Here is a 20,279-nt window from a genome sequence, read left to right as displayed (position 1 = left end):
GGCACGTAATATGTTTATAAATTTATATAAATTTAATTTTAAAAAAAAATTAAAATCATTCTATTTTTTTTTTTTAAAGAAAACTCAATTCTCTAAAATTTTAATTCTAAACTTCTCTTATCGTAGTCGACGGTCATTAATCGTCCACCCTTTAACGACGAACCATCCCTTGTTGTTAATTCAATTTCTTAAATTTCTAAATCTTTAATTCTCAAATTTCTTAACTCTTCCTTTTTTAAATGTTCTTTCTCCCTTTTTATTGTCGACAACGAGTTGCGTCTGATGAAGAGGAAGCCTTACAGAGTTGGGGAGAAGTGAAGGCTGTTGCGTCTGATGGGGAGTTTTTGACAGTCAAATATCATACATTTTGTAATATCCCTATCCGCCATGAAACGTTCTAATCTGATGGAAAATGAGGCTTCTCAATCATTGAACTCTATATCTATATGATTTACAGATTTTGGAAGGCAACTTATCCTTCAAGTCAAAGTCAGTCAAAGCTTCCACACTATTAAAGCCTTTGCTTCCAAAAATGTCATTTCCACATGTTTCTATCGACAAGCACAGTTTATGACTCAATCATAGATCAATTCTTCCTTAAACTTCTCCGCTACTTACTTTTTAGGTGTCCCTTAATACCCTTTTATTTTCTTTCCCCAACTATAAGTAATTAAAAGCTTAGAAGAAACATCCGCACTTAGACGGTGTATTTGACAATATCTTTTGTGTGTCAAAAGTGTTTGTCCAAACAATACTTTTGGTTGGTGCTTGGCTTGATTTGGTGGAGATGGAGTGAGTACAAAAATATGGCAAGGAAAAGTCCTTATAGCACTCGATTCTTCGAACTGCTTCAAATACTTTTATTTATTTTATTTGGCATGAAAGTAACTACAGGTTGCAGGGAAAGAGAGCCGAGAAGTTTCGGTTAATATCCAATTTAGATTTCCGTTAATCTTTTAATAAAAAATAAATTTAAAATATAAAAATTATTAGAAAACTAATTTATAATTTTTAATAATTGAAAATTTTAATAAGACAACATCATATGATTAATGAATTATTTTATACTTTTTAATATTTTTTACCGCAGAATAATCATTTGAATTCTGTACCTAAAATTTTGAACTTTACTTTTTAGAAACAATTTGTAACGACACTTTTTAAGAACATTTTAAAAGTTAATGTGAAAGTGGACCTAAACGTATACGTGTATTTAAAATAATCAAATAGACATTTGTTTCAACAACAGAAGTTACGGACCCACAGTTCTGAACCATTCCCAGTCGTGTCAAGCCGTTGTTTTGCATGGCATCTCCACCCTTTTACCCACCACATTTTAATCTCACTGCCCCCTTCTTACGTTTTTCAATTTCATTCCCTTTCTTTTCACTTCTCCTGTGGCCTGGATTTTGTGAACCGCTTCCCTGTTTTACATCAAAAGCATATCCATGGGAAAACAAGGTTCTGTATTCCACAACCACCCTTCTCTACTTTTCTTGCTGTTATTGCTTTTTGAAGTCACAGCTGTTGGTCGGGCCGCCCGGTTGAACCACTGGGAGTCTGCAATCCGACTGCCTTCACAGAAAGATGAGCCGCGAGAAGATCAGGAACTCGAAACAAAATGGGCTGTTCTCGTGGCTGGCTCATCTGGCTTTGGTAATTACAGGCATCAGGTAATATCAATAAAGCAGTTTATCAACCATAACCAGTCTCTCTGTTTACATGCGGGGTGCAATTGCTGCAGGCAGATGTATGCCACGCCTATCAGTTGTTAAGGAAAGGAGGATTGAAGGAAGAGAATATTATTGTGTTTATGTACGATGACATCGCCATGAATGAGCTGAATCCCAGGCCAGGAATCATCATCAACCATCCCCAAGGCGAGGATGTTTATGCCGGTGTGCCTAAGGTGACCATTAGTATTCTTTCTCCACTCAACTTGGTGTTTAAGCATACTCATTCGGTCACTGTCCCACCAACTCAATTTTTTAGTTCTTGGATTTCATCAAGTGCTTGTTTTTTAAGGGTATAAATAAAAAATATCGCATATTGAATGGTAGGATTACACGAGTGAGCATATCACTGCTGCAAATTTGTATGCGGTAATTCTTGGTAACAGAAGTGCATTGAGTGGAGGAAGTGGAAAGGTTGTTGATAGCAAATCCAATGACAGAATCTTTATCTTCTACTCTGATCACGGAGGCCCCGGAGTTCTCGGTACTTTACAGACTCTTGTTGAATCATATAGGGCCAGAATCTTATCTGACTAATTTGAAATATGATTCTAGGGATGCCAAATACGCCATGGCTGTACGCCATGGATTTTCTTAATGTCTTGAAGGAGAAACATGCAGCTGGAAGCTACAGAGAGATGGTAACAAATCTTCTGCACTTGGATGAATTCCATAGTCTTTTCTTCTTCGTCAATTCTTTTGATGAAAATTACTTGTATGACATTAATGTTGCATTTCTGATGCGACCAGGTTATATATGTAGAAGCTTGTGAGAGTGGAAGTATCTTCGAAGGCATAATGCCAAATGATCTGAACATTTATGTAACAACAGCATCGAATGCCCAAGAGAGTAGTTGGGGAACTTATTGTCCTGATATGGATCCTCCTCCACCCCCGGAGTTCATCACTTGTTTAGGAGATTTGTATAGTGTGGCCTGGATGGAGGACAGGTACGTATATGCACTTATTCTTCTTTAAGCACTTATCATTTTAATTAGACTTTTGGTTATAGCTTATTCGCAAATTATTTGGCTGATTAGCTTTTCTGTGTTCTGATGATCTGCAGTGAAACTCACAATCTAAAGAGAGAAACTATAGAGCAACAATATGAAACAGTAAGCAGAACAAATTTTTCACGAGCTTTTGCCGTTGTAATTTAGACATTTGAATTTTCATAATGCAGGTAAGGAAACGGACTTCCGATTTCGACGCGCACGCAAACGGTGGATCCCATGTGATGGAATATGGGAATACAAGCATTAAAGCTGAGAAACTTAATTTGTATCAAGGCTATGACCCTGCTACAGTGAACTTCCCTCCAAATGAATTAAGCCATGACATGCACATGGGAGCTATTAACCAGAGAGATGCAGATATTCTCTTTCTATGGCATATGGTGAGCTTGAGCCACGTTCTTTTCTTTTTCCTCAGCGCTTATTCAAATTACAGACAATACCAATGTTGTTCGTTTCATTTGTTTACAGTACAAAAATTCAGAAGATGGATCAATGAAGAAAGAAATACTGACACAGATTACCCAGACTATGAGGCATAGAAACCACTTGGATGGCAGCATCGACTTGATCGGAAAACTCTTGTATGGGCCAGCGAAAGGCTCTGCTGTCCTCAACGCCATCGGGGAACCTGGTTTGCCCCTTGTTGATGACTGGCAGTGCCTGAAATCCATGGTATTACTCTAAATTTAGATATTCATCTTGCTGCTAGTCTTGAATGTTTAATTAAGTTATAAACCAAATGTTCACTCTAGGTTCGGGTGTTTGAAACACATTGCGGGTCACTAACTCAATACGGAATGAAACACATGCGTGCATTTGCCAACATATGCAACAGTGGTGTTTCCCATTCCATACTGGAGGAAGCTTGTGTTGCCGCATGCGGCTGCCATGATCTGAGACAATGGCATCCTTCAAACCAGGGTTATAGTGCTTGATTGGTTAAGTATATGTGCTTAAGGCCATTTGCTACCTTTAAATCTGAAATATTTTCCTAGTTGGTGTTGTATGTACGAGAATGTAGTCATCTAGAAGATGTTTTTAGACCTATAAATGCAAAATAACTGTTATTTGAAGGCATAAATATGTTGTTAGTGGGCATATTTATTTCTAAAAGCAAAAGGGTAATTTTTGTTTTCTAAAGATCATGTCCAAAAAAGTAAAAAAAATAAAATGGGCTAAGCAGATTAGTTCAACCTTAATCAAGGGGACCAAGATTTGCTATTAATACAAGTGGTTCTTGTTATGATTAGAGATGGAGGTTTGCGTCGGGTCCTTTCGGGTAGGGTCATTGTCGATTTAGATTATATTCAGTTTAACTTTATTCAGAGTTTGGTTCAAATTTAATTTGGATCTATGGTAAATTGGGTTGACTTAAGTAGCGGGTCTAGTCAATTTTTTGTATGTCAATTTTTGGGTGACTATCAGATTGATTGATTGATTGTTTTCGGTTCGAATCGATATTAGATTAGTTGATTTTTGAGTCGAGTTAATATCAAATTAGTTAGATTTTAGGTTAGGTCAATATTGCATCGGTTGATTTTCGGATTAGATCAATTTCAGATCAATTGATTTTCGATTTGGATCAATCTTTGATCTAGGATAATTCGGAATGAATTGGTTAGGAGTCTAATAAAATATATATAGAATTATTAGTATATTTTTGTCTTCTGGTTTGTTAATTTTATAATTTAGGCTTAATTCGGTTATAAGTCTAATTAAGTATATATAATTTTTCGTTTTATGTTGGTTTCGATTCGAATTGATTTCGGATCAGGTTACTCTTCAGTTCGAGTTGTTTTTCGATTCAAGTAGTTTTTTCAGTTGGATTGTTTTCGGTTCGGGTTATTTTTTATTCGGGTTAATTTTGGGTTGAATTGTTTTCGATTTGAGTCAAATTGGATATGTGTCTATAGTTAAATTTTAGATCGGATATGATTCGGGTTGGGTATGGTTCGTGTTTCGAATTAAATTTGATCATTATGTTCGAAGTAATATCGTGTATTAAGTCGAATAAATTGATTTGGATAATCGGGTACGGGTCAAGTTGTCGAGTCTATATAAACACATATGGTTGGAGCTTGTAGTCTTTGACCTATAAATCACTTTTGGCATGTTCTTCCCTCTTACTAGTGATTTTTTTATTTCTTGTTCAGATTTTTTTTTGGATAAGTAAATTATATTCATCTAAAAGAATGCAGCCTAGCTGCTACAAACATAACCAACATCAGCTAGATAAGTCCCCAATTCATGAGCAGTTGCCTATTTACATCATCAATCCTATACATGTTATGTCTATACAGTTTAAATTTCACAGCCTCCCTCAGTTTATTTACAGTTTCCTCAGCCGAACAAGCTAGCCTTCAATAGTGTCTATAATTGTGTTCCTTCCATATAAAGTAAAGATATCCAGTCCACGCCAACTTGAGAACACACACTCTGATGGAATTACCCTTCATATTAATCATCAGCCAATGGAGAAGCTCATCCCAACTCAACTGTGAACCACATGCGAAAGACCACAAGCAACCAATATCGAATTCCAAACATCCTTTGCATAAGAACAGTCAACAAAAAGATGGTCCCGAGACTCCAAACCAGTCCCACACAACCCACATGCATGATCAACTATCAATCCAAATCGAGCAAGTCTATCCTTGGTAGGCAACCTATCAAGGATGACCATCCAAGAAAATAACGAAAATTTGGGAATGTGAGCAGGAAACCAAATAAGTTTATGCCATACAATCTTCACCCTACTGCTACGAATGCTGTCCCAGATCCATTTTCCATTTATAATGCTCCAATCTGCACAAGGGATAAACAGAGTCCTAGCTTCCTCTTTCAATATAAGCAACTTGCTTAAGATCCAACTGAAGTGAGGTTTGTACACTACCTCCCAGTAACTCGTAGATGTAAAACAATACTCCTTGATCCATACAATCCAGAGAGAGCCCTCATTAGCCAGAATATTCCTGACCATCAGCAAGTAACAGGCCCTGCTCCATTCCACAAGGCTCTTAAGCCCCAGACCACCTTCAAACTTCAAGGTACAAATCTGACCCCATCTAACACGGGCACCTCTAGCAGAGGAGTCACTGCCCTTCCAAAAGAAGCACATGCATAATCTCTCAATGTCCCTAATAATCCCCTTGGGAAGAATGAGTTGTCTACTCCAGTAGTTAAACATGCTGAACAAAACAGTTTTAACCAACTACAATCTACCCCCAAAGCTGAGTTTTTTGTTAGACCATTGACTAAGTTTGTCTCTAATCCTAGTCAACAAGACAGCACAGTTATTACCAATTAGCTTTCTCGTCACCAAAGGTACCCCAAGGTAACTAACAGGGAGTTGTCCCAACCGAAACCCAGTAGCCCTACAGATCTTCTCAACAGTGTGTTCATTCAAACCACAAGCAAAGAATTCAATCTTCTGGGCATTTAGCTTAAGTCCTGACAACTCATAAAACTTCTCTAAGTTACTTTGCACTCCCAATACAGCATCAAGTGAACCATAGCAAAAAACTAACAAATCATCCGCAAAGCATAGGTGGGCGAGGGATATTCTCTTGCACTTAGGGTGGAATTTAAAAATACCCTTCTTAGCAGCAGTATCCAGGAGGGAAGACATGACATTCATAGCCATGACAAAGAGATAGGGAGACAATGGATCTCCCTGTCTAATCCCTTTTTCACCCTTAAAGAAACCCACCAAACTTCCATTTAAGGAGACAGAGAATAGAGGGGTAGTGATACAAGCCTTGATCCATTTACAAAAAACAGCAGGCAACCCCAAGGCCTCAAGAACAATCAACAAAAACCCCTAATTAACAGAATCAAAAGCCTTTTGCATATCAATTTTGATAGCACATCTAGGAGAAAGGCTTTTCCTGGAGTAGCCTTTAACAATCTCTTGGGCTAGCAATGTATTATCAACAATATTCCTACCCTTAACAAATGCTTTTTGACTTTGAGAGATCATAGCAGGGAAAAAAGGAACAAGCCTATTTACAAGAATTCTTGTAATGGTTTTATAAACCACTGAACAACAGGAGATAGGCCTAAAATCTTTTGCTAAGCAAGCATTAAGGGACTAAAACTAAAGCTGTAGCATTGAAAGCTGGAACTAAACAAGAGGACTGAAAAAAATACCTGGCAGCAGACATAAAATCAGCCCCAACAATGTCCCAGGCAGCTTTGAAAAAAACAGAGGTATATCCATCAGGGCCAGAACTTTTATCCTTCCCTTGTCTAAACAAGGCGCTTTTGATCTCCATGTCTTCCACCTCCTTTTTGAGTAGATCAGCTGCAGGCAAAGAATAGTTCAGCAACCCCTTTAAACTTTCAACAGTGCAACCACTAACTAATGGGTCAGCAGAACCAATTAGACTAGTGAAGTAACTCACTAATACAGTAGTCATATCATCATAGGATTCATAACACTGCCCATCCTCACTCTTAATAACCCTAATAATGTTTCTTTTTTTATTAACTTCAACTCTCTAGTGAAAGAACCTAGTGTTCAGTTCAGAATCTTATTATTGGGAATCAAGTTATTTTTTATAGAAATGATCATAGTTTAGACCCTTCTTGATTTATTCCATTAGTTCAAGATCTTGCAATCATATATTATATACTGAGATAAAACAACGAATGCCATCAATGGACAAAATTGGACCCCAACATAATCTTTCAACGATCACCGATCTGTTTAATTAGGAATGACAGGTTTGTAATTGGGATTTGAGGATCCTCTCTTGTGGTTTTTGACCCAATAAATTTTACCAAACATAATTTGGAAAAAATATGGAACTAGATTTGCTTTTTCTTTCTAAATAGAAGTGGCTAGTCCTATTAAAAGACTGAAATATCCAAAATTATAATAAGGATTAAAATTACTATAATTATCATAATAAATTAAATAGATAATTTAAGTACTTCTTATTGAAATTAATCACTTAAGATCATATAAAGATTATACATGAAAAATTAAAAATTCAATTAAAAGACTCAAACAAAAAATAAATACGAATAAATATAATTGTATTAGAGAATAAATTATAAAAAATGATTAAATTATATATATATATATATATATATATAAAGTTAAAAATTCAATCAAAAGACTCGAACAAAAAATAAATACGAATAAATCTGATTGTATCAGAGAATAAATCATAAAAAATAATTAAATTATTAAAATATCATTGAGATTAGTAAACTAAAATTGTGTATTCATGAACATAAAATTACGTATCTAAATTCAATTCGAAATTTTATAACATAAAATATCAATAAAATTAAAAATAAATATCATTTTAATCGGTTGTGAATTTGTCAAAATTTAACTATGAGAAAATTAAAAATTAAAAAAATGTTAAACAACTAAGAAAAAAACGTGTCATCATTCAACAAGATGAAAAAAATATAAAAAAGTGATATTATTTTTATAAAAAATTAAATTAACTGTTGATAATCAATATTAAAATCAGTGTCATTAGTTAAATATAATAAAAAATGATTTAATTTATAAAAAATACACCAACCTTAAAAAAAAAGAGAAACTAAGTAAAGTAGCAAGCAAAATGTAAATCATAAATAATTAATTATGCAAATTTGGGATTATGGAAATTAAAGTTATTTTACAGGAATCCAAATGCTCTGCCCATTTCCTAGCTATACTGCCGCTCTTTTAATAAAATCACGCCTCATGCCCTTTATTTTTAATATTTTCCTTTTAATATTTTTCATGTAATTTATTTTTAAAGCTTTAAACTAAAATTGAAATAAATAAAATAAAATTAATTAATTCATACTAACTAAGTTTATACTTTTATTTTTAAATAGTTAAATATTTTTACTAAATCCTAAACTCTAAACTTCAAACCTTAAATTGTATTATTTTTCTACTCTATAAACTAAAAATATGAATTGATTAGTTTTTATTTTCATATTTTATTAATTAATTTTAATTATTTTATTTTTAATTAATAGAATATGAAAATAAAAAAGTAATCATATAAAAGAGAATATGAAAATTTTAAATTAAAAATATTAAATTAAAAAAAATAAAAAGATTTAAGGACATGTGGCGTAATTTATTTTACTAAAATAAGAAAAAAATTAAAAAATTAAATTAAAAATAAAAGTATAAACTTAGTTAATATGAATTAGTAATTTATTTTGTTTATTAAATTAAAACTTTGAAAATAAATTACACGAAAAATATAAAAGAGGAAAATATTAAAAAATAAAAGACTTGTGGTGTGATTTTATTAAAGGGACAAGTGTAGGGGTAGGAAATGGCAAGAGAATTTGGATTCATTTTACAGGGTTCCATTCTGTTGCAATCAAGAGGAAGATAAACGATGTTGATTGTGTTTATTAGTCTCTTTAGCTTAGAGGGGTGGGCAACAATTAGGGTAGACATTTATTATGTAATTTATAAGTGTTGCTTTCTTGACACTTTGGTAACATCGACGTTCTCATTTTGTCAATTATACAATCTAATTAATTATTTTAATTAAACTCATAAAATAATTTTAATATTTTAAAAAAAATTCTAGTTCGAACAATTATGTTTATAGAGTACGTACATTATTGACCAATTAAATTTTTTAAACATATATTATATATTACGATCGTTCTAGATTTTTAAAAAAAAATAATTACTTCAATCATCTCTTGATTTCTAAGTTTGACGAAGAGATTTCTCAAGAATTCAAAGAAAATGAAACTTTGATATGTTATTTTTCTTGAGTAAATTACGCCATTCCTCACTAAATTATACTCTTTCTCTTATTTTCCTCACTCAACTTTCAATTTTTCTATTTTACTCAATAAACTTTATAGATTGAATCATTTTGCTCGCTTTGTCATTAACTATTTAACGGTGTTATGACATGACACAATCATCAAAACGATGTCTTTTTGAAAAACTCAAATATACACTAAGACAACGTCATTTTGAATACTATATTGAAAGTTCGGTGAGTAAATTAGGAGAGAGATTAAAGTTCAACGAGGAATTGTGTAATTTACCATTTTTCCTTTTCTTCTTCATTTTCTCTCCACTGGCACCACGTCATTTTTCATCCGACCATCGTCCACCGTTGTTGATGGTGGTCGTTTTATCCCAAATTTCATGGATCGTTTATCTCGATCTCCTGAGTTCGAATCTGGAGGTTGTTTCACCGAAAAATATCCCAAAACCCGTAAATATTGACTGAAATGTTTCGACTCCCTCACATTCAATCTCAAATTCATGGACTTCAAAGCAAGTTCCGACAAAATGGAGGTCATATTCGAAATCACGATGTTGAGGCGAAGCGACCCATGAAATTTGGGATCAAACAACCATCGCCTATGGCAGTCGACGGTGGCCGGTGGTGGCATCCAGCCACCTTATGTTTTTTTTTCTCAATTATTTTATATTAAAAATAATAATAAAAATGACATGTCTTCAAAACATTAGATAGTTTACGGAAGAGTGAGCAAAATGATTCAATTTGTAAAGTTTAGTGAGCAAAATAGAAAAATTAAAGTTGAGTGACAAAAATAGGAGAAAGGGTATAGTTCGGTAAGGAACAGTGAAATTTACCCTTTTTTCAGGTTTTAAGTAGAAATTATTTTAATCATATTAACTGTAGTCGAGTTTTAAGTTAAGTCATAGTTTAAATTAGGGAATCAAACTTAACGTTAAGTTTTTTATGGGGTATTAAAAAAATTAATCGTTAGGCATAGTTTTGAAAAAAACTAAAAGTTTATGTGCTAAAATAGACCGAAACTAATAATTTAGATTTTATACGCGTAGTTTACCCTTTAAATTAATTATATATTAAGTGTGTATAATACTATTTTTTATTAATCTAAAATAAATATAATGTAGTATTTGTTCTAAATATTCTCAATAATTTGACAATGAAAATTCATTACCTTGAAATCTGTTGTGTTTGAACCTAAGACTTCTAGGACAATAAAAATAATCCTTTTAACACGCGAGATAACTTAAGATTTAGTATTGTTTTAAATATTTGAATTCTAGTTTAACTTAAGATTGGTACACAATTATTGTAATCAAATTGAACTCTAATTTGAAAAAAAAAATACATCCCATTTTTTCCTAAAAAATTATATTCTCAATCATGTAACAAATGTAGCATTTGGATGGCCACTCACTAGTTTATCCTCTTTTTCTAAGCAGTTACCGTGCTAAAATTCTAAGGTGCTGGAGAAAATTTTGAGTTTTGATTTCTTTCTATATAGAAATTCAGAATTTAATTTTTATATTCTTATTTAATATAATTCAATCTTTTATTTTTATGATGTAATTACTTAGTTCTGATCATTACATTGACTTTTTTTCTTTATAAAAAAAAAACTACCTGCAACAAAAGGAAATTACTGTTGAGAAACACTACATCATTATTCAGTTTGAAAGAATTAACTAATGATTCCGTAAAAATATTAAAAATAATAATTTTGTCAAATTAAACTATACGGATTAAATTAAATTAAATTTATTAATATTATATATAAAAAAATGTGAGCTCAATATATTTAAACGTTAAAATATTATACAAGCAAATTCACAATTTGAGCATTAATAAAACAGATTTGGTTCACATGGGTGTTCCAGTTTTCGACGACACCAAATCTGGGTATATTCATATTGTATCGTGTTAGGTTCCCTTTTTATAAAAAGAAAACTGATAAAATAATCGTCAAATATCAAATCAACCATATAATCACTCATCTTCATATTTATAAAATGTCAAAAGCTTTTATACGCCAACCAAATTTTTCCAAGGTACGTAGAGTCGTCTACATTGATTCTAAACTAAGTAATGGACCATTCGAAGTCTAAACGAAGTTCAATTATCAATTTTTTTTTAAAATATATATAAATAGTTCCTTTATTATAATATATTTTGTTAACTATAAAAAATTATAAAATAATCATATAAATTAAAAAATAAATTAATACCTTTTTATTGAGGATTTAACTATCAGTGACATTATGGTTAATAAAATTAATATATAATAACAAATTTATACGTATTTTGAGAATAAAAATCTAGACACCTGAAATTAATAAAAATGTACCGTTTAAGTATTTATTTTTGCATTAAGTCATAAAATTATAATAAGTAACGGTGAGTGTTCGATCAAGTTGAGTAGTTGATGAGTCCTATTTTATAACCCGATTTTCGAGTCCAGTCGAATTTTCGAGTTTCTCTTTAAATTTAATTGTAAATCATATACAATACATCTATGTTTCTTAATATTTTTTTATATGTGATATGCATATACCACACAAATTCGAGAGACTTTACTCAAACTTGAAAATAAATCAACTAAGTACTAACAATTTCGAGTTACTTGATTTGTATTTTACAACTCGATTTGAACTTGAAATTTTTTTGAGTCAAGTTGAGTTTATGAAATTACAACTCGTAGTCAATTGGAGTTGAGTTTTCTCAAGTCGAGTCAAGTAAAAAATATTTTTTTAGTTGAGTCGAGTTTTTCTCAACCCTAATAATAAGTAGTTAATATTTGAGTTAATTACATCATATGTCATCAAACTATAACTCTCATGCTAAATCAGTCCTTCAACTTTTAAATATTTCAACTTCATCCATTTTAAATTAGTCCTTAAAATTTTGAACATTCTAATTTCATCCCTAAACTATGACACTATTTCTAAATAAGTATCCAAACTTTTGAATTTTCCAATTTCGTCCACAAATTCATCTAAATATGTAAGTAGTTAATAACGATCTTATTAACAATGGATGTGATTAGTATATATGTATAGTTTGGGATAAAATTGGAATGTTCAAAAAGTTTGAGGACCAATTTAAAATGAAAGTCATAATTTTGGGGATAAAGTTGAAATATTTAAAAGTTTAAGGACAAATGTAGAATGATGGTAATAATTTAAAGATAAAATTAAAACATTAAACATTTAAAAATTTATATACCAATTTAAAATAAGGTTTATACTTTTGATTATAAAAAGATATGCATTGTTTTAAATATTTTTTTCATTTACAAAATAAAGGAAACTGAAACTGAAAGAAAAACATGAGTGAAAAAGGAGTCATGCAATGATTATGTCTATAAGAATAATTAAACCTTTTTTTACTATATATATAACAAAACATGTGCACGGCGGCACCCTTGATTATGCCTAAATAAAATTTAAAACCCCCATCAAAGGTAAGGGGAAACACGTAACTACAAATAACGACGGTGTTGCTTCCGTCGGCAATGATTCCAGTCGGCAATTTTCGTTTTAACCTTTTCAAACTCGAAATCCCACAAGGCAACGTGATCCCACCCGATTGATTGAACCCGTAAATCCGCTCCGCTTCCTTCAACAGCACACCAAATAGCGGGTGATTGAAATAAATCACAGGCACTAACATCCTCTTCGTGTTACCTTCCGATTCGCCCACGTACACTGCAAGGTGCCCCTTGGGCACTCCAATCCGCTTCGCTCCTTTTCCTGCACCCAGTTGAATGTAGCCCGGATCCGGGTTCGAATCACACAGCATCCCCCGTCGAACAAAAGAGGAGATTCTTGTTAAAGGTAAGAAACTAATCCTCCTTCTGGGTCTTATTATCCATTTGCAAACCTTCACTAGCTTCCACCCAAGCTGGAACCCTCTTATTTTCTTCATCATCTTTACGTCGAAACTCGAAATGGGTGCTTATGGGATTTGTTAATGGTGTCTGTTTTCACACTCTCATTACCATGGCCATGCCTCTGTTTCTTCTTTGAGTTTGGTTTTATAGGAAATAGCCACTTTGGACGCTTTGGGTAATTGAAGCATGACACGAGAATAAGGCTCGGCTGTTCTGGAGGAGATTCACAGATGTTTATATACAAGAATTTTTGCAAACAGAGATGGTAATGGTCAGCACCAGGCGCGCTGTAGAGTGGGACCCAAAAGGAAATAATTTTTTTTCTCGTTTAAACATGTTATCATGTTTGTTTGTTTGGAGGGATTAATTAATGTATGTTTTTAAAAGTTATAAATAAATTTAAATATAATCTATGTATTTAGTCGTCCCATTATTCTTGTTATTTTGTTTTAATCACTTAATTATTATTTTTTAAATCATACCTAATGTTACGTTTTAATTACTAACAATTAAAAAATTATTAGTGGTGTTAACATGTCATTGTGAGATATGACTATGTCATCATTGAAAAAAATAAAAAAAAATATTTCATCAATAATTTTATTACTATTTTTAATAACAAATAACCAGAACAAAACCACAAAAATAACTGATAACCATATAAGCAATGTACCCTAAATTTAATAATATACTTTTAAAAATTTACAAGCCTCAAACGTAAATATTAGGCTTAAGGTGAAAATAAGAACTTAAAATATGTCTTCCTTTTATTTTAAGTTTCTAAACTATTTTTTACTCAAATTAAATTCTTAAATTATAATATTTAATTATTTTAAGTCATATTTTTCAGTTAGAAAACTATTTTTCGACTAATAAAATATTATCACGTCACGCAAAAAAAATATATACTTATTTCAACCAAAAAAATAGTTTAGGAGCTTAAAGCAAAGAATAAGTATAGTTTAGGGACTTTTTTAGTTTAAGATTAAATCTTAAAACAAACTAAAGATATATAAAAGATTATTGCATGTATACAGGGTTATGAATTTTCATTATTAAATTGTTGAGAATATTTGAATAAATATCACTTTGTGTTAGTTTATATCAGTATCATAATTATTTTTCAATATTATTATTTTATTTCTAATCTCAATTATTTACTAATAACGTGGGTTTCAAAATTAGGCATATGCAATCTGTATATCGTATCCCCAAAGCATTGCTCACTTTTTATCGTATGTTTTCAATCAAGTTTAAATACTTTTTATGATTAAATTAAAATATTCAAAAGTTTGAAGATAAATTTAAAAGCAAAATTATAATTTAACGATAAAATAAAATTGTTAAAAAAATTTAAGGACTAATTTAAAATGAAAATCATAATTTATATATTTATTGTGCAATTAACTCATATAATTTCACAAGTACTAACTATTATTTGGTTTGGGCTCGATTGGTGAGACTTTCTAAAAATAATTTTAGCTAAAAAAAACTCGTTTTGATTGTAAAATCAATGTCAAATGGGTAAAAAATTTAAAAAAATCGTGGTAGAAACAATGGTTTCAAATCAACTGTAAAAACTAAGATTTATAGTTTTTCGTTTTCATTTTCAACTTAGTGTTTGGAAGCAAATTATATTTTTACCCTTACTAATGCATGAGCCCACTCTATTATATATTTTTATTTTATTTTAATAATTTAATACTAACATCCTTAAAAAAAATTATACTTAATAATTTATTTTAATTACTTAAAAGTAAATCAAATTCATTTATAAAAATATTATTAAAAGTAATAATTTTATATCCACGTGTTAAAAAGTATTGGTAATATATTTTTCTTAATAAAATATTTCATTTATAAAAATATTATTAAAGAATTATCTTAAAATATTTTTTATATTTTTATTTAGTTTAAGTTGATATATTTTTAAATTTCTTTTCTACCGTACTTTTAAAACTCGCTTTTCAAAAGCCCTGCTAATATGGCCCTTAATTGGTTGAGACTAGAGACGAACACATAATTTTATATTAGAGGATGAATAAATAAAAATTAAGGAATAACGAACTTATAAAATTTTAGATGTAATAACCCAAATCCCGAGTCAATAGTTCGGGTTATCCCGAAACCCGATAGTTGAGCCCATTAGACTTCCTAAGATAGTTTGGATCAATTAGAAAGAGTATTGGGTTTAGGTTGACCCAATAGCTTTAAGAAAATGGCGTTTTTAAAATTAAGTTAATATGAGAAGGACTTAAAGTGTAGTTTACCCTTTTTGCTAAAGCTGATATCTTTCCCTCTATTTTTATATCATGTTTACGCAAACCACCCCCACCATTTTCTCACAAAGCACTCCTCTCTTATTCTTCATCATTTTCTCTTTTCTTATTCCTTTCTTACGTGAAAAGTTTTAAGGATTCAAGCTTAGTTTGTTGTATCCAAGGTAAGAATGTTTATCTCCATCCTTCAAGCTTTAGTTCAAGCTCTATTTTGTGAGTTTTAGAATTTGTTTTCAAAATGGGGTTTTCTTGAAGGTAGGGTGAATTCTAGTTAATTCAAGAGGTGTTTTAGCAACTAAGGCAACAAGGTAACAAACTTATAGCTTTCTCATACAAGTGTAGATCATGGAAAGTTAAGATGTGTTAGAAAGTCAAGTTTAAAGAATGCTTAGAAATTTCTATGGTAGATTGTTCATTTGATGTTACAAGTAAGAGATAAAGCCTTGTTTATGTTCCTTGTATTCACATAAAACTTTAAGCATGTTTGGGGACCTCACTACAGTCTTTGGGATTGAGAAATAGAATTTTTGGTACTTGTTTTATGACTTATGCATGTAGAGTATCGATACTATAGGGATAGTATCGATACTTGTTCTTCATTTTGGGAAAATTCATGAGTTTCTGGGAAAGAGTATCGATACTCTTTCAAGAGTATCGAAACTTTGGGTCATAGTTTCGAAATTGGGCAGAACAAAATGTTTAAAAGTATAACTACTTATATAAAGTATTTAAACTTTTGCAGGAGTATCGATACTCTTGGGCTAGTATCGACACTTTCAGTCTATTTTGGGTAAAAATATCAGTTTTTAAGGGAATTAGACTCGAGGTACCCCAACAATTCTTTTTATCATCAAATAAGACTACAAGTGAGAACGATAAAAAAATTAATTCAAACGTAGAAACAAGAATAGAGTAAGATCAAATAATACAAGCCTTGTTTGAATGCTCAGGAAAACGACCAGGACACCTAAGTCCCTTTAGAAAAGATAGCAGAGTCGAAAGTATAGATTCAGTCAAGATATATCCTTAGGGAGTATGCAAGGCACTTTAAGCGGATTAGTTTAGGCGTAAGGTCCGACACTCAAGGAGTGGGTTAGTCGAGAGTGTGGTGTTCGATGCAGAGATTCCAAGGGCCACATTCTCGATTGTTGTGTTAATCGATCGATGGAATAGGCCAAGAGGGGGTGAATTGGCAATAAAAGTTCGGTGGAAGCTTTTACAGAAAATTGAAAATATTTGCACAACGATTTAGAGTAGTTCGACTTTCTCAACCAAAGTCTACGTCCACTACCTTAGCTATCCACACTAAGGATTTTCCACAAATTCATGAATTTGTCTTTCTTTTGAGGACAAAGAGTAACCTTACAAATACCACAAGAATTATACCCCAAATTCTTGAGAACACTCTCTCCCAAAGAGAACAATATAAATTTTGTAAACTTACAAGAAAATCCTCACAAGGCAAGATGTTTGCACAATTCTAGAACAAAGAAAGAACACTCAAGAATAATACAATTGAGCACAATAAGTGTTCTTGAAAGCAAAAATGAATATTTAAGGAAATAGGCTTGAAAATGCTCAAACTTGAGGTTTGATGCTTGTTGAGTTAATCGATCGACAGAATCGGCCAAGAGGGGTGAATTGGCAATTAAAATTTTGGTGGAAGCTTTTGCAGAAAATTGAAAGTAATTGTACAATGATTTAGAGTGGTTCGACTTTCTCAATCAAAGTCTACGTCCACTACCTTAGCTATCCACACTAAGGATTTTCCAACAAATTCACCAATTTGTTCTTTATTTTGAGGCCAAAGAGATAACCTTACAACTCCCTCAAGAATATACCCCAATTCTTGAGAACACTCTTTCTCAAAGAGAAGATTACAAATTTGCAAACTTACAAGGAAATCCTCACAAGGCAGATTGTTTGCACAATTCTAGAACAAAGAAAAGAACACTAAAAATGAATACAATTGAGTACAAGTAGTGTTATTGAAAGCAAAATGAATATTGAATGAAAAATAGGATTGAAATGCTCAAACTTGAGGTTTGATGCTTTCTCTTTGATTCTCTCTTGATTCTTGTTGATTGTTGTTTCTTTATATTGATCAATGGCTTCTAAGCTTGTTTAAACACACCTTCAAATGATTTTGAATGTTGGGGATGCTTAGTGGAGTCAATATAGCCGTTTAAGTGTGAAAATAATTAATAAATCCAGTTGGGAGCATCAGTGCATCGATGCATACCCATGGTGCATCGGTGTATCAGTGTAAAATTCAAATATTTTGACCGTTGGACCCTTAGTGCATTGGTGCACTAAGAGTGCATCGATGCATCAAGTTCATTCGATGTTTCAAAATAGCCAGAATGCATCGATGCATGGTTGGTGGATCGATGCATCAAATGCATTCGATGTTTTCATAAAATCCTCAGTGCATCGATGCATGGTATGTGCATCGATGCATGAAATGCATTCGATGTTCAATTTAATTCATGGTGCATCGATGCATGGATTGGTGCATCGGTGCATCACTTTGATAAATTGATTTAGGCTTGATTTTGGTTCAAAATACTTTATGAAAATTGTTTCAAAAATAGTTTAAGTATAAAACACAATTTTACACATTTAGTAAGGTTTGAATTTGAACTTGAAAGACTTGGAGTAATAATTTGATATTCGATTAATTAAATAGAATATACTTAGAAAATCTTTTGTAAAATCTTAAAATTCATTTAAACTTAATTTGTTATATCGAAAGACAAAAATGTTTTCAACAATCTCCCCCTTTTTGATATAACAAAACATTTGTGTTATTGTATGATTTTCTAAAAATTTTAAATGAATTTTGAAAAATTACTCCCCCTTACTATAACACTTTTCCCTTTTAACACTTAATATTTCTCCCCCTTTTTGTTAAATCAAAAAGATTTAATAACCGATTTAAACAAGGTTTTGAAAAAACATAGCCAATTGATTAAATATATATATATATATATAGCTTAAGTTGCTAAGATCACAATCAAAAGAGAGATTAGCCATTAGTTTCATAAACAATATTCATAATTAAATGTGAAATGGCATAATTGGTCAAAATGAACTAATATGATGCAAAAATTAATAATCATTAAGCTCAAAATAATAAAATCAAACCAAATATATATATAATAAGTTCAAAATCCATAAAACATCCAACTCCTAACAAATTCAAACATTTATCAATCCAAAACAAACAATCCAGAAATATCAAAAATTAATCAAAGTTTGAAAATCCAAGAAAACATAACAAGGAAACAAATTCACTCCATTGGAGGATCGGGAGGAGGAGGATAATGAGCTCGAACTTCAAGAGTGAGAGCGTCCATACGTTCACGCATCTCCCGCTGAAACTCAATAATCTGAGACTCCATGGAGGTAAACCTCAGATCAAACGACTCCAAGAAGGATCAAAAATATGGTGGCATTTGATCTTCTTGTCGTGCAGGCTCATCGTCTGGAACGTGATCGTCGATATCTTGCATAAGTTGTTGAAACTCAGGATCATCGTCAGCAGTTGGTGCCGGAGGAGGAGGAGGAGCACGAGAAGAGCTAGGAGCAGCTCGTGAAGAGCTAGCTCCCGAGGTTTGCTTACTAGGTCGAAATACCCAAAGATCGGTTTCCTCGTCTTGCTTCCAATCCGCTTTCTTCAAGGAAGTAAGATTGATTTGATTTTGGAGTGGGATAAGATTGTTGAGAGAGACGTCCAAACCAATTTTGATAAAGAGGTTACTAAGAATACATCCATAAACTAATGTTTCGACATGTTTTGAAGGAACAATATTTATGACATCAACTACTTGACTGAAGATAATGTGGGGTAGATTGATTTTTATCTTATTCTTGAGACAGTGCATCCACCACAAATCCCTAATATGAAGAGTGAAGTACCTACCTCCGGATGGTCTAAACCACCAAGAGATTATCAGATGAAGAAAACGATCGTGATGAGATCGTAGAGTACTAACACTAGCATTTGGAACATAGGGATAATCTACAGTTTCATTCTCATTATATAACCCATCATCATCTAATCCAAAACGTGAAGCTATAATCGCGGAGTCAATATTAATATATTGGCCTAAAAGATATGATCTAATGGTTATAGTCCCACATTGAGTTTTGTTTTGAATACATACCGCATTGGAATAGAAAATGCGGACTAACTATTGATAAATGATAGGTTTGAGCTGAAACATTTTATCAAACTTCCAAGCTTTAAGAATCGGAAGGTATTCAAATTCAATATCTATCATAGCTTGAAGAGAAGGAATACGTTCTTCCCGGATTCTATAAGTTTGAAAAGAATTTCTGTACCTAGAGTACAATTCGTCTCTACGACGCTCAGACATGTTAAAAAAAGATCCTAATAGAGATGAAGGTGAAGGAGGAACGGGATTAGGAGGTTGGTTTGAACGAGAACGACTCGATGAAGTTCTAGGGCGTTTGGGATTAGACATAGTTTAGGAATCAAAAAAAGGAATATAACCTGCATATTGAAACACATGTTAATCAATCCCAAAACTCAATTGAGTCCTCAATAATTTGAGGTTCTCTAAATCAAATCCTAATGG

At 31.9% G+C, this 20,279-nt stretch overlaps 2 protein-coding genes and 1 pseudogene across 2 annotated transcripts; 1 reads left to right on the top strand and 2 right to left on the bottom strand.

Annotated features, from left to right (window-relative positions):
• The first annotated feature begins 1,438 nt into the window (after positions 1-1,438).
• On the top strand, positions 1,439-3,757 carry LOC120120758 (vacuolar-processing enzyme-like). Its single transcript, XM_039140291.1, has 9 exons — positions 1,439-1,673; positions 1,745-1,909; positions 2,061-2,217; positions 2,289-2,374; positions 2,484-2,683; positions 2,800-2,848; positions 2,917-3,129; positions 3,218-3,421; positions 3,502-3,757. The coding sequence occupies exons 1-9, from the start codon at positions 1,449-1,451 to the stop codon at positions 3,682-3,684; spliced, it is 1,482 nt and encodes a 493-aa protein (XP_038996222.1). The 5' UTR covers positions 1,439-1,448; the 3' UTR covers positions 3,685-3,757.
• A 1,483-nt stretch (positions 3,758-5,240) lies between these two features.
• On the bottom strand, positions 5,241-7,167 carry LOC120120779. Its single transcript, XM_039140310.1, has 4 exons — positions 6,899-7,167; positions 6,579-6,750; positions 6,031-6,443; positions 5,241-5,937 (listed from the first exon to the last, which is right to left on the bottom strand). Exons 1-4 carry the CDS (start codon positions 7,165-7,167, stop codon positions 5,241-5,243), a joined length of 1,551 nt encoding a protein of 516 aa, XP_038996241.1.
• A 5,811-nt stretch (positions 7,168-12,978) lies between these two features.
• On the bottom strand, positions 12,979-13,579 carry LOC120120769 (annotated as a pseudogene).
• Between the last annotated feature and the right edge of the window lie 6,700 nt (positions 13,580-20,279).

Source organism: Hibiscus syriacus, unplaced genomic scaffold (genome assembly GCF_006381635.1).
Source record: "Hibiscus syriacus cultivar Baekdansim isolate YM2019G1 unplaced genomic scaffold, ASM638163v2 tig00110347_pilon, whole genome shotgun sequence".
NCBI classification, from domain to species: domain Eukaryota; kingdom Viridiplantae; phylum Streptophyta; class Magnoliopsida; order Malvales; family Malvaceae; genus Hibiscus; species Hibiscus syriacus.
This window is presented reverse-complemented; position numbering and strand designations above follow the sequence as displayed.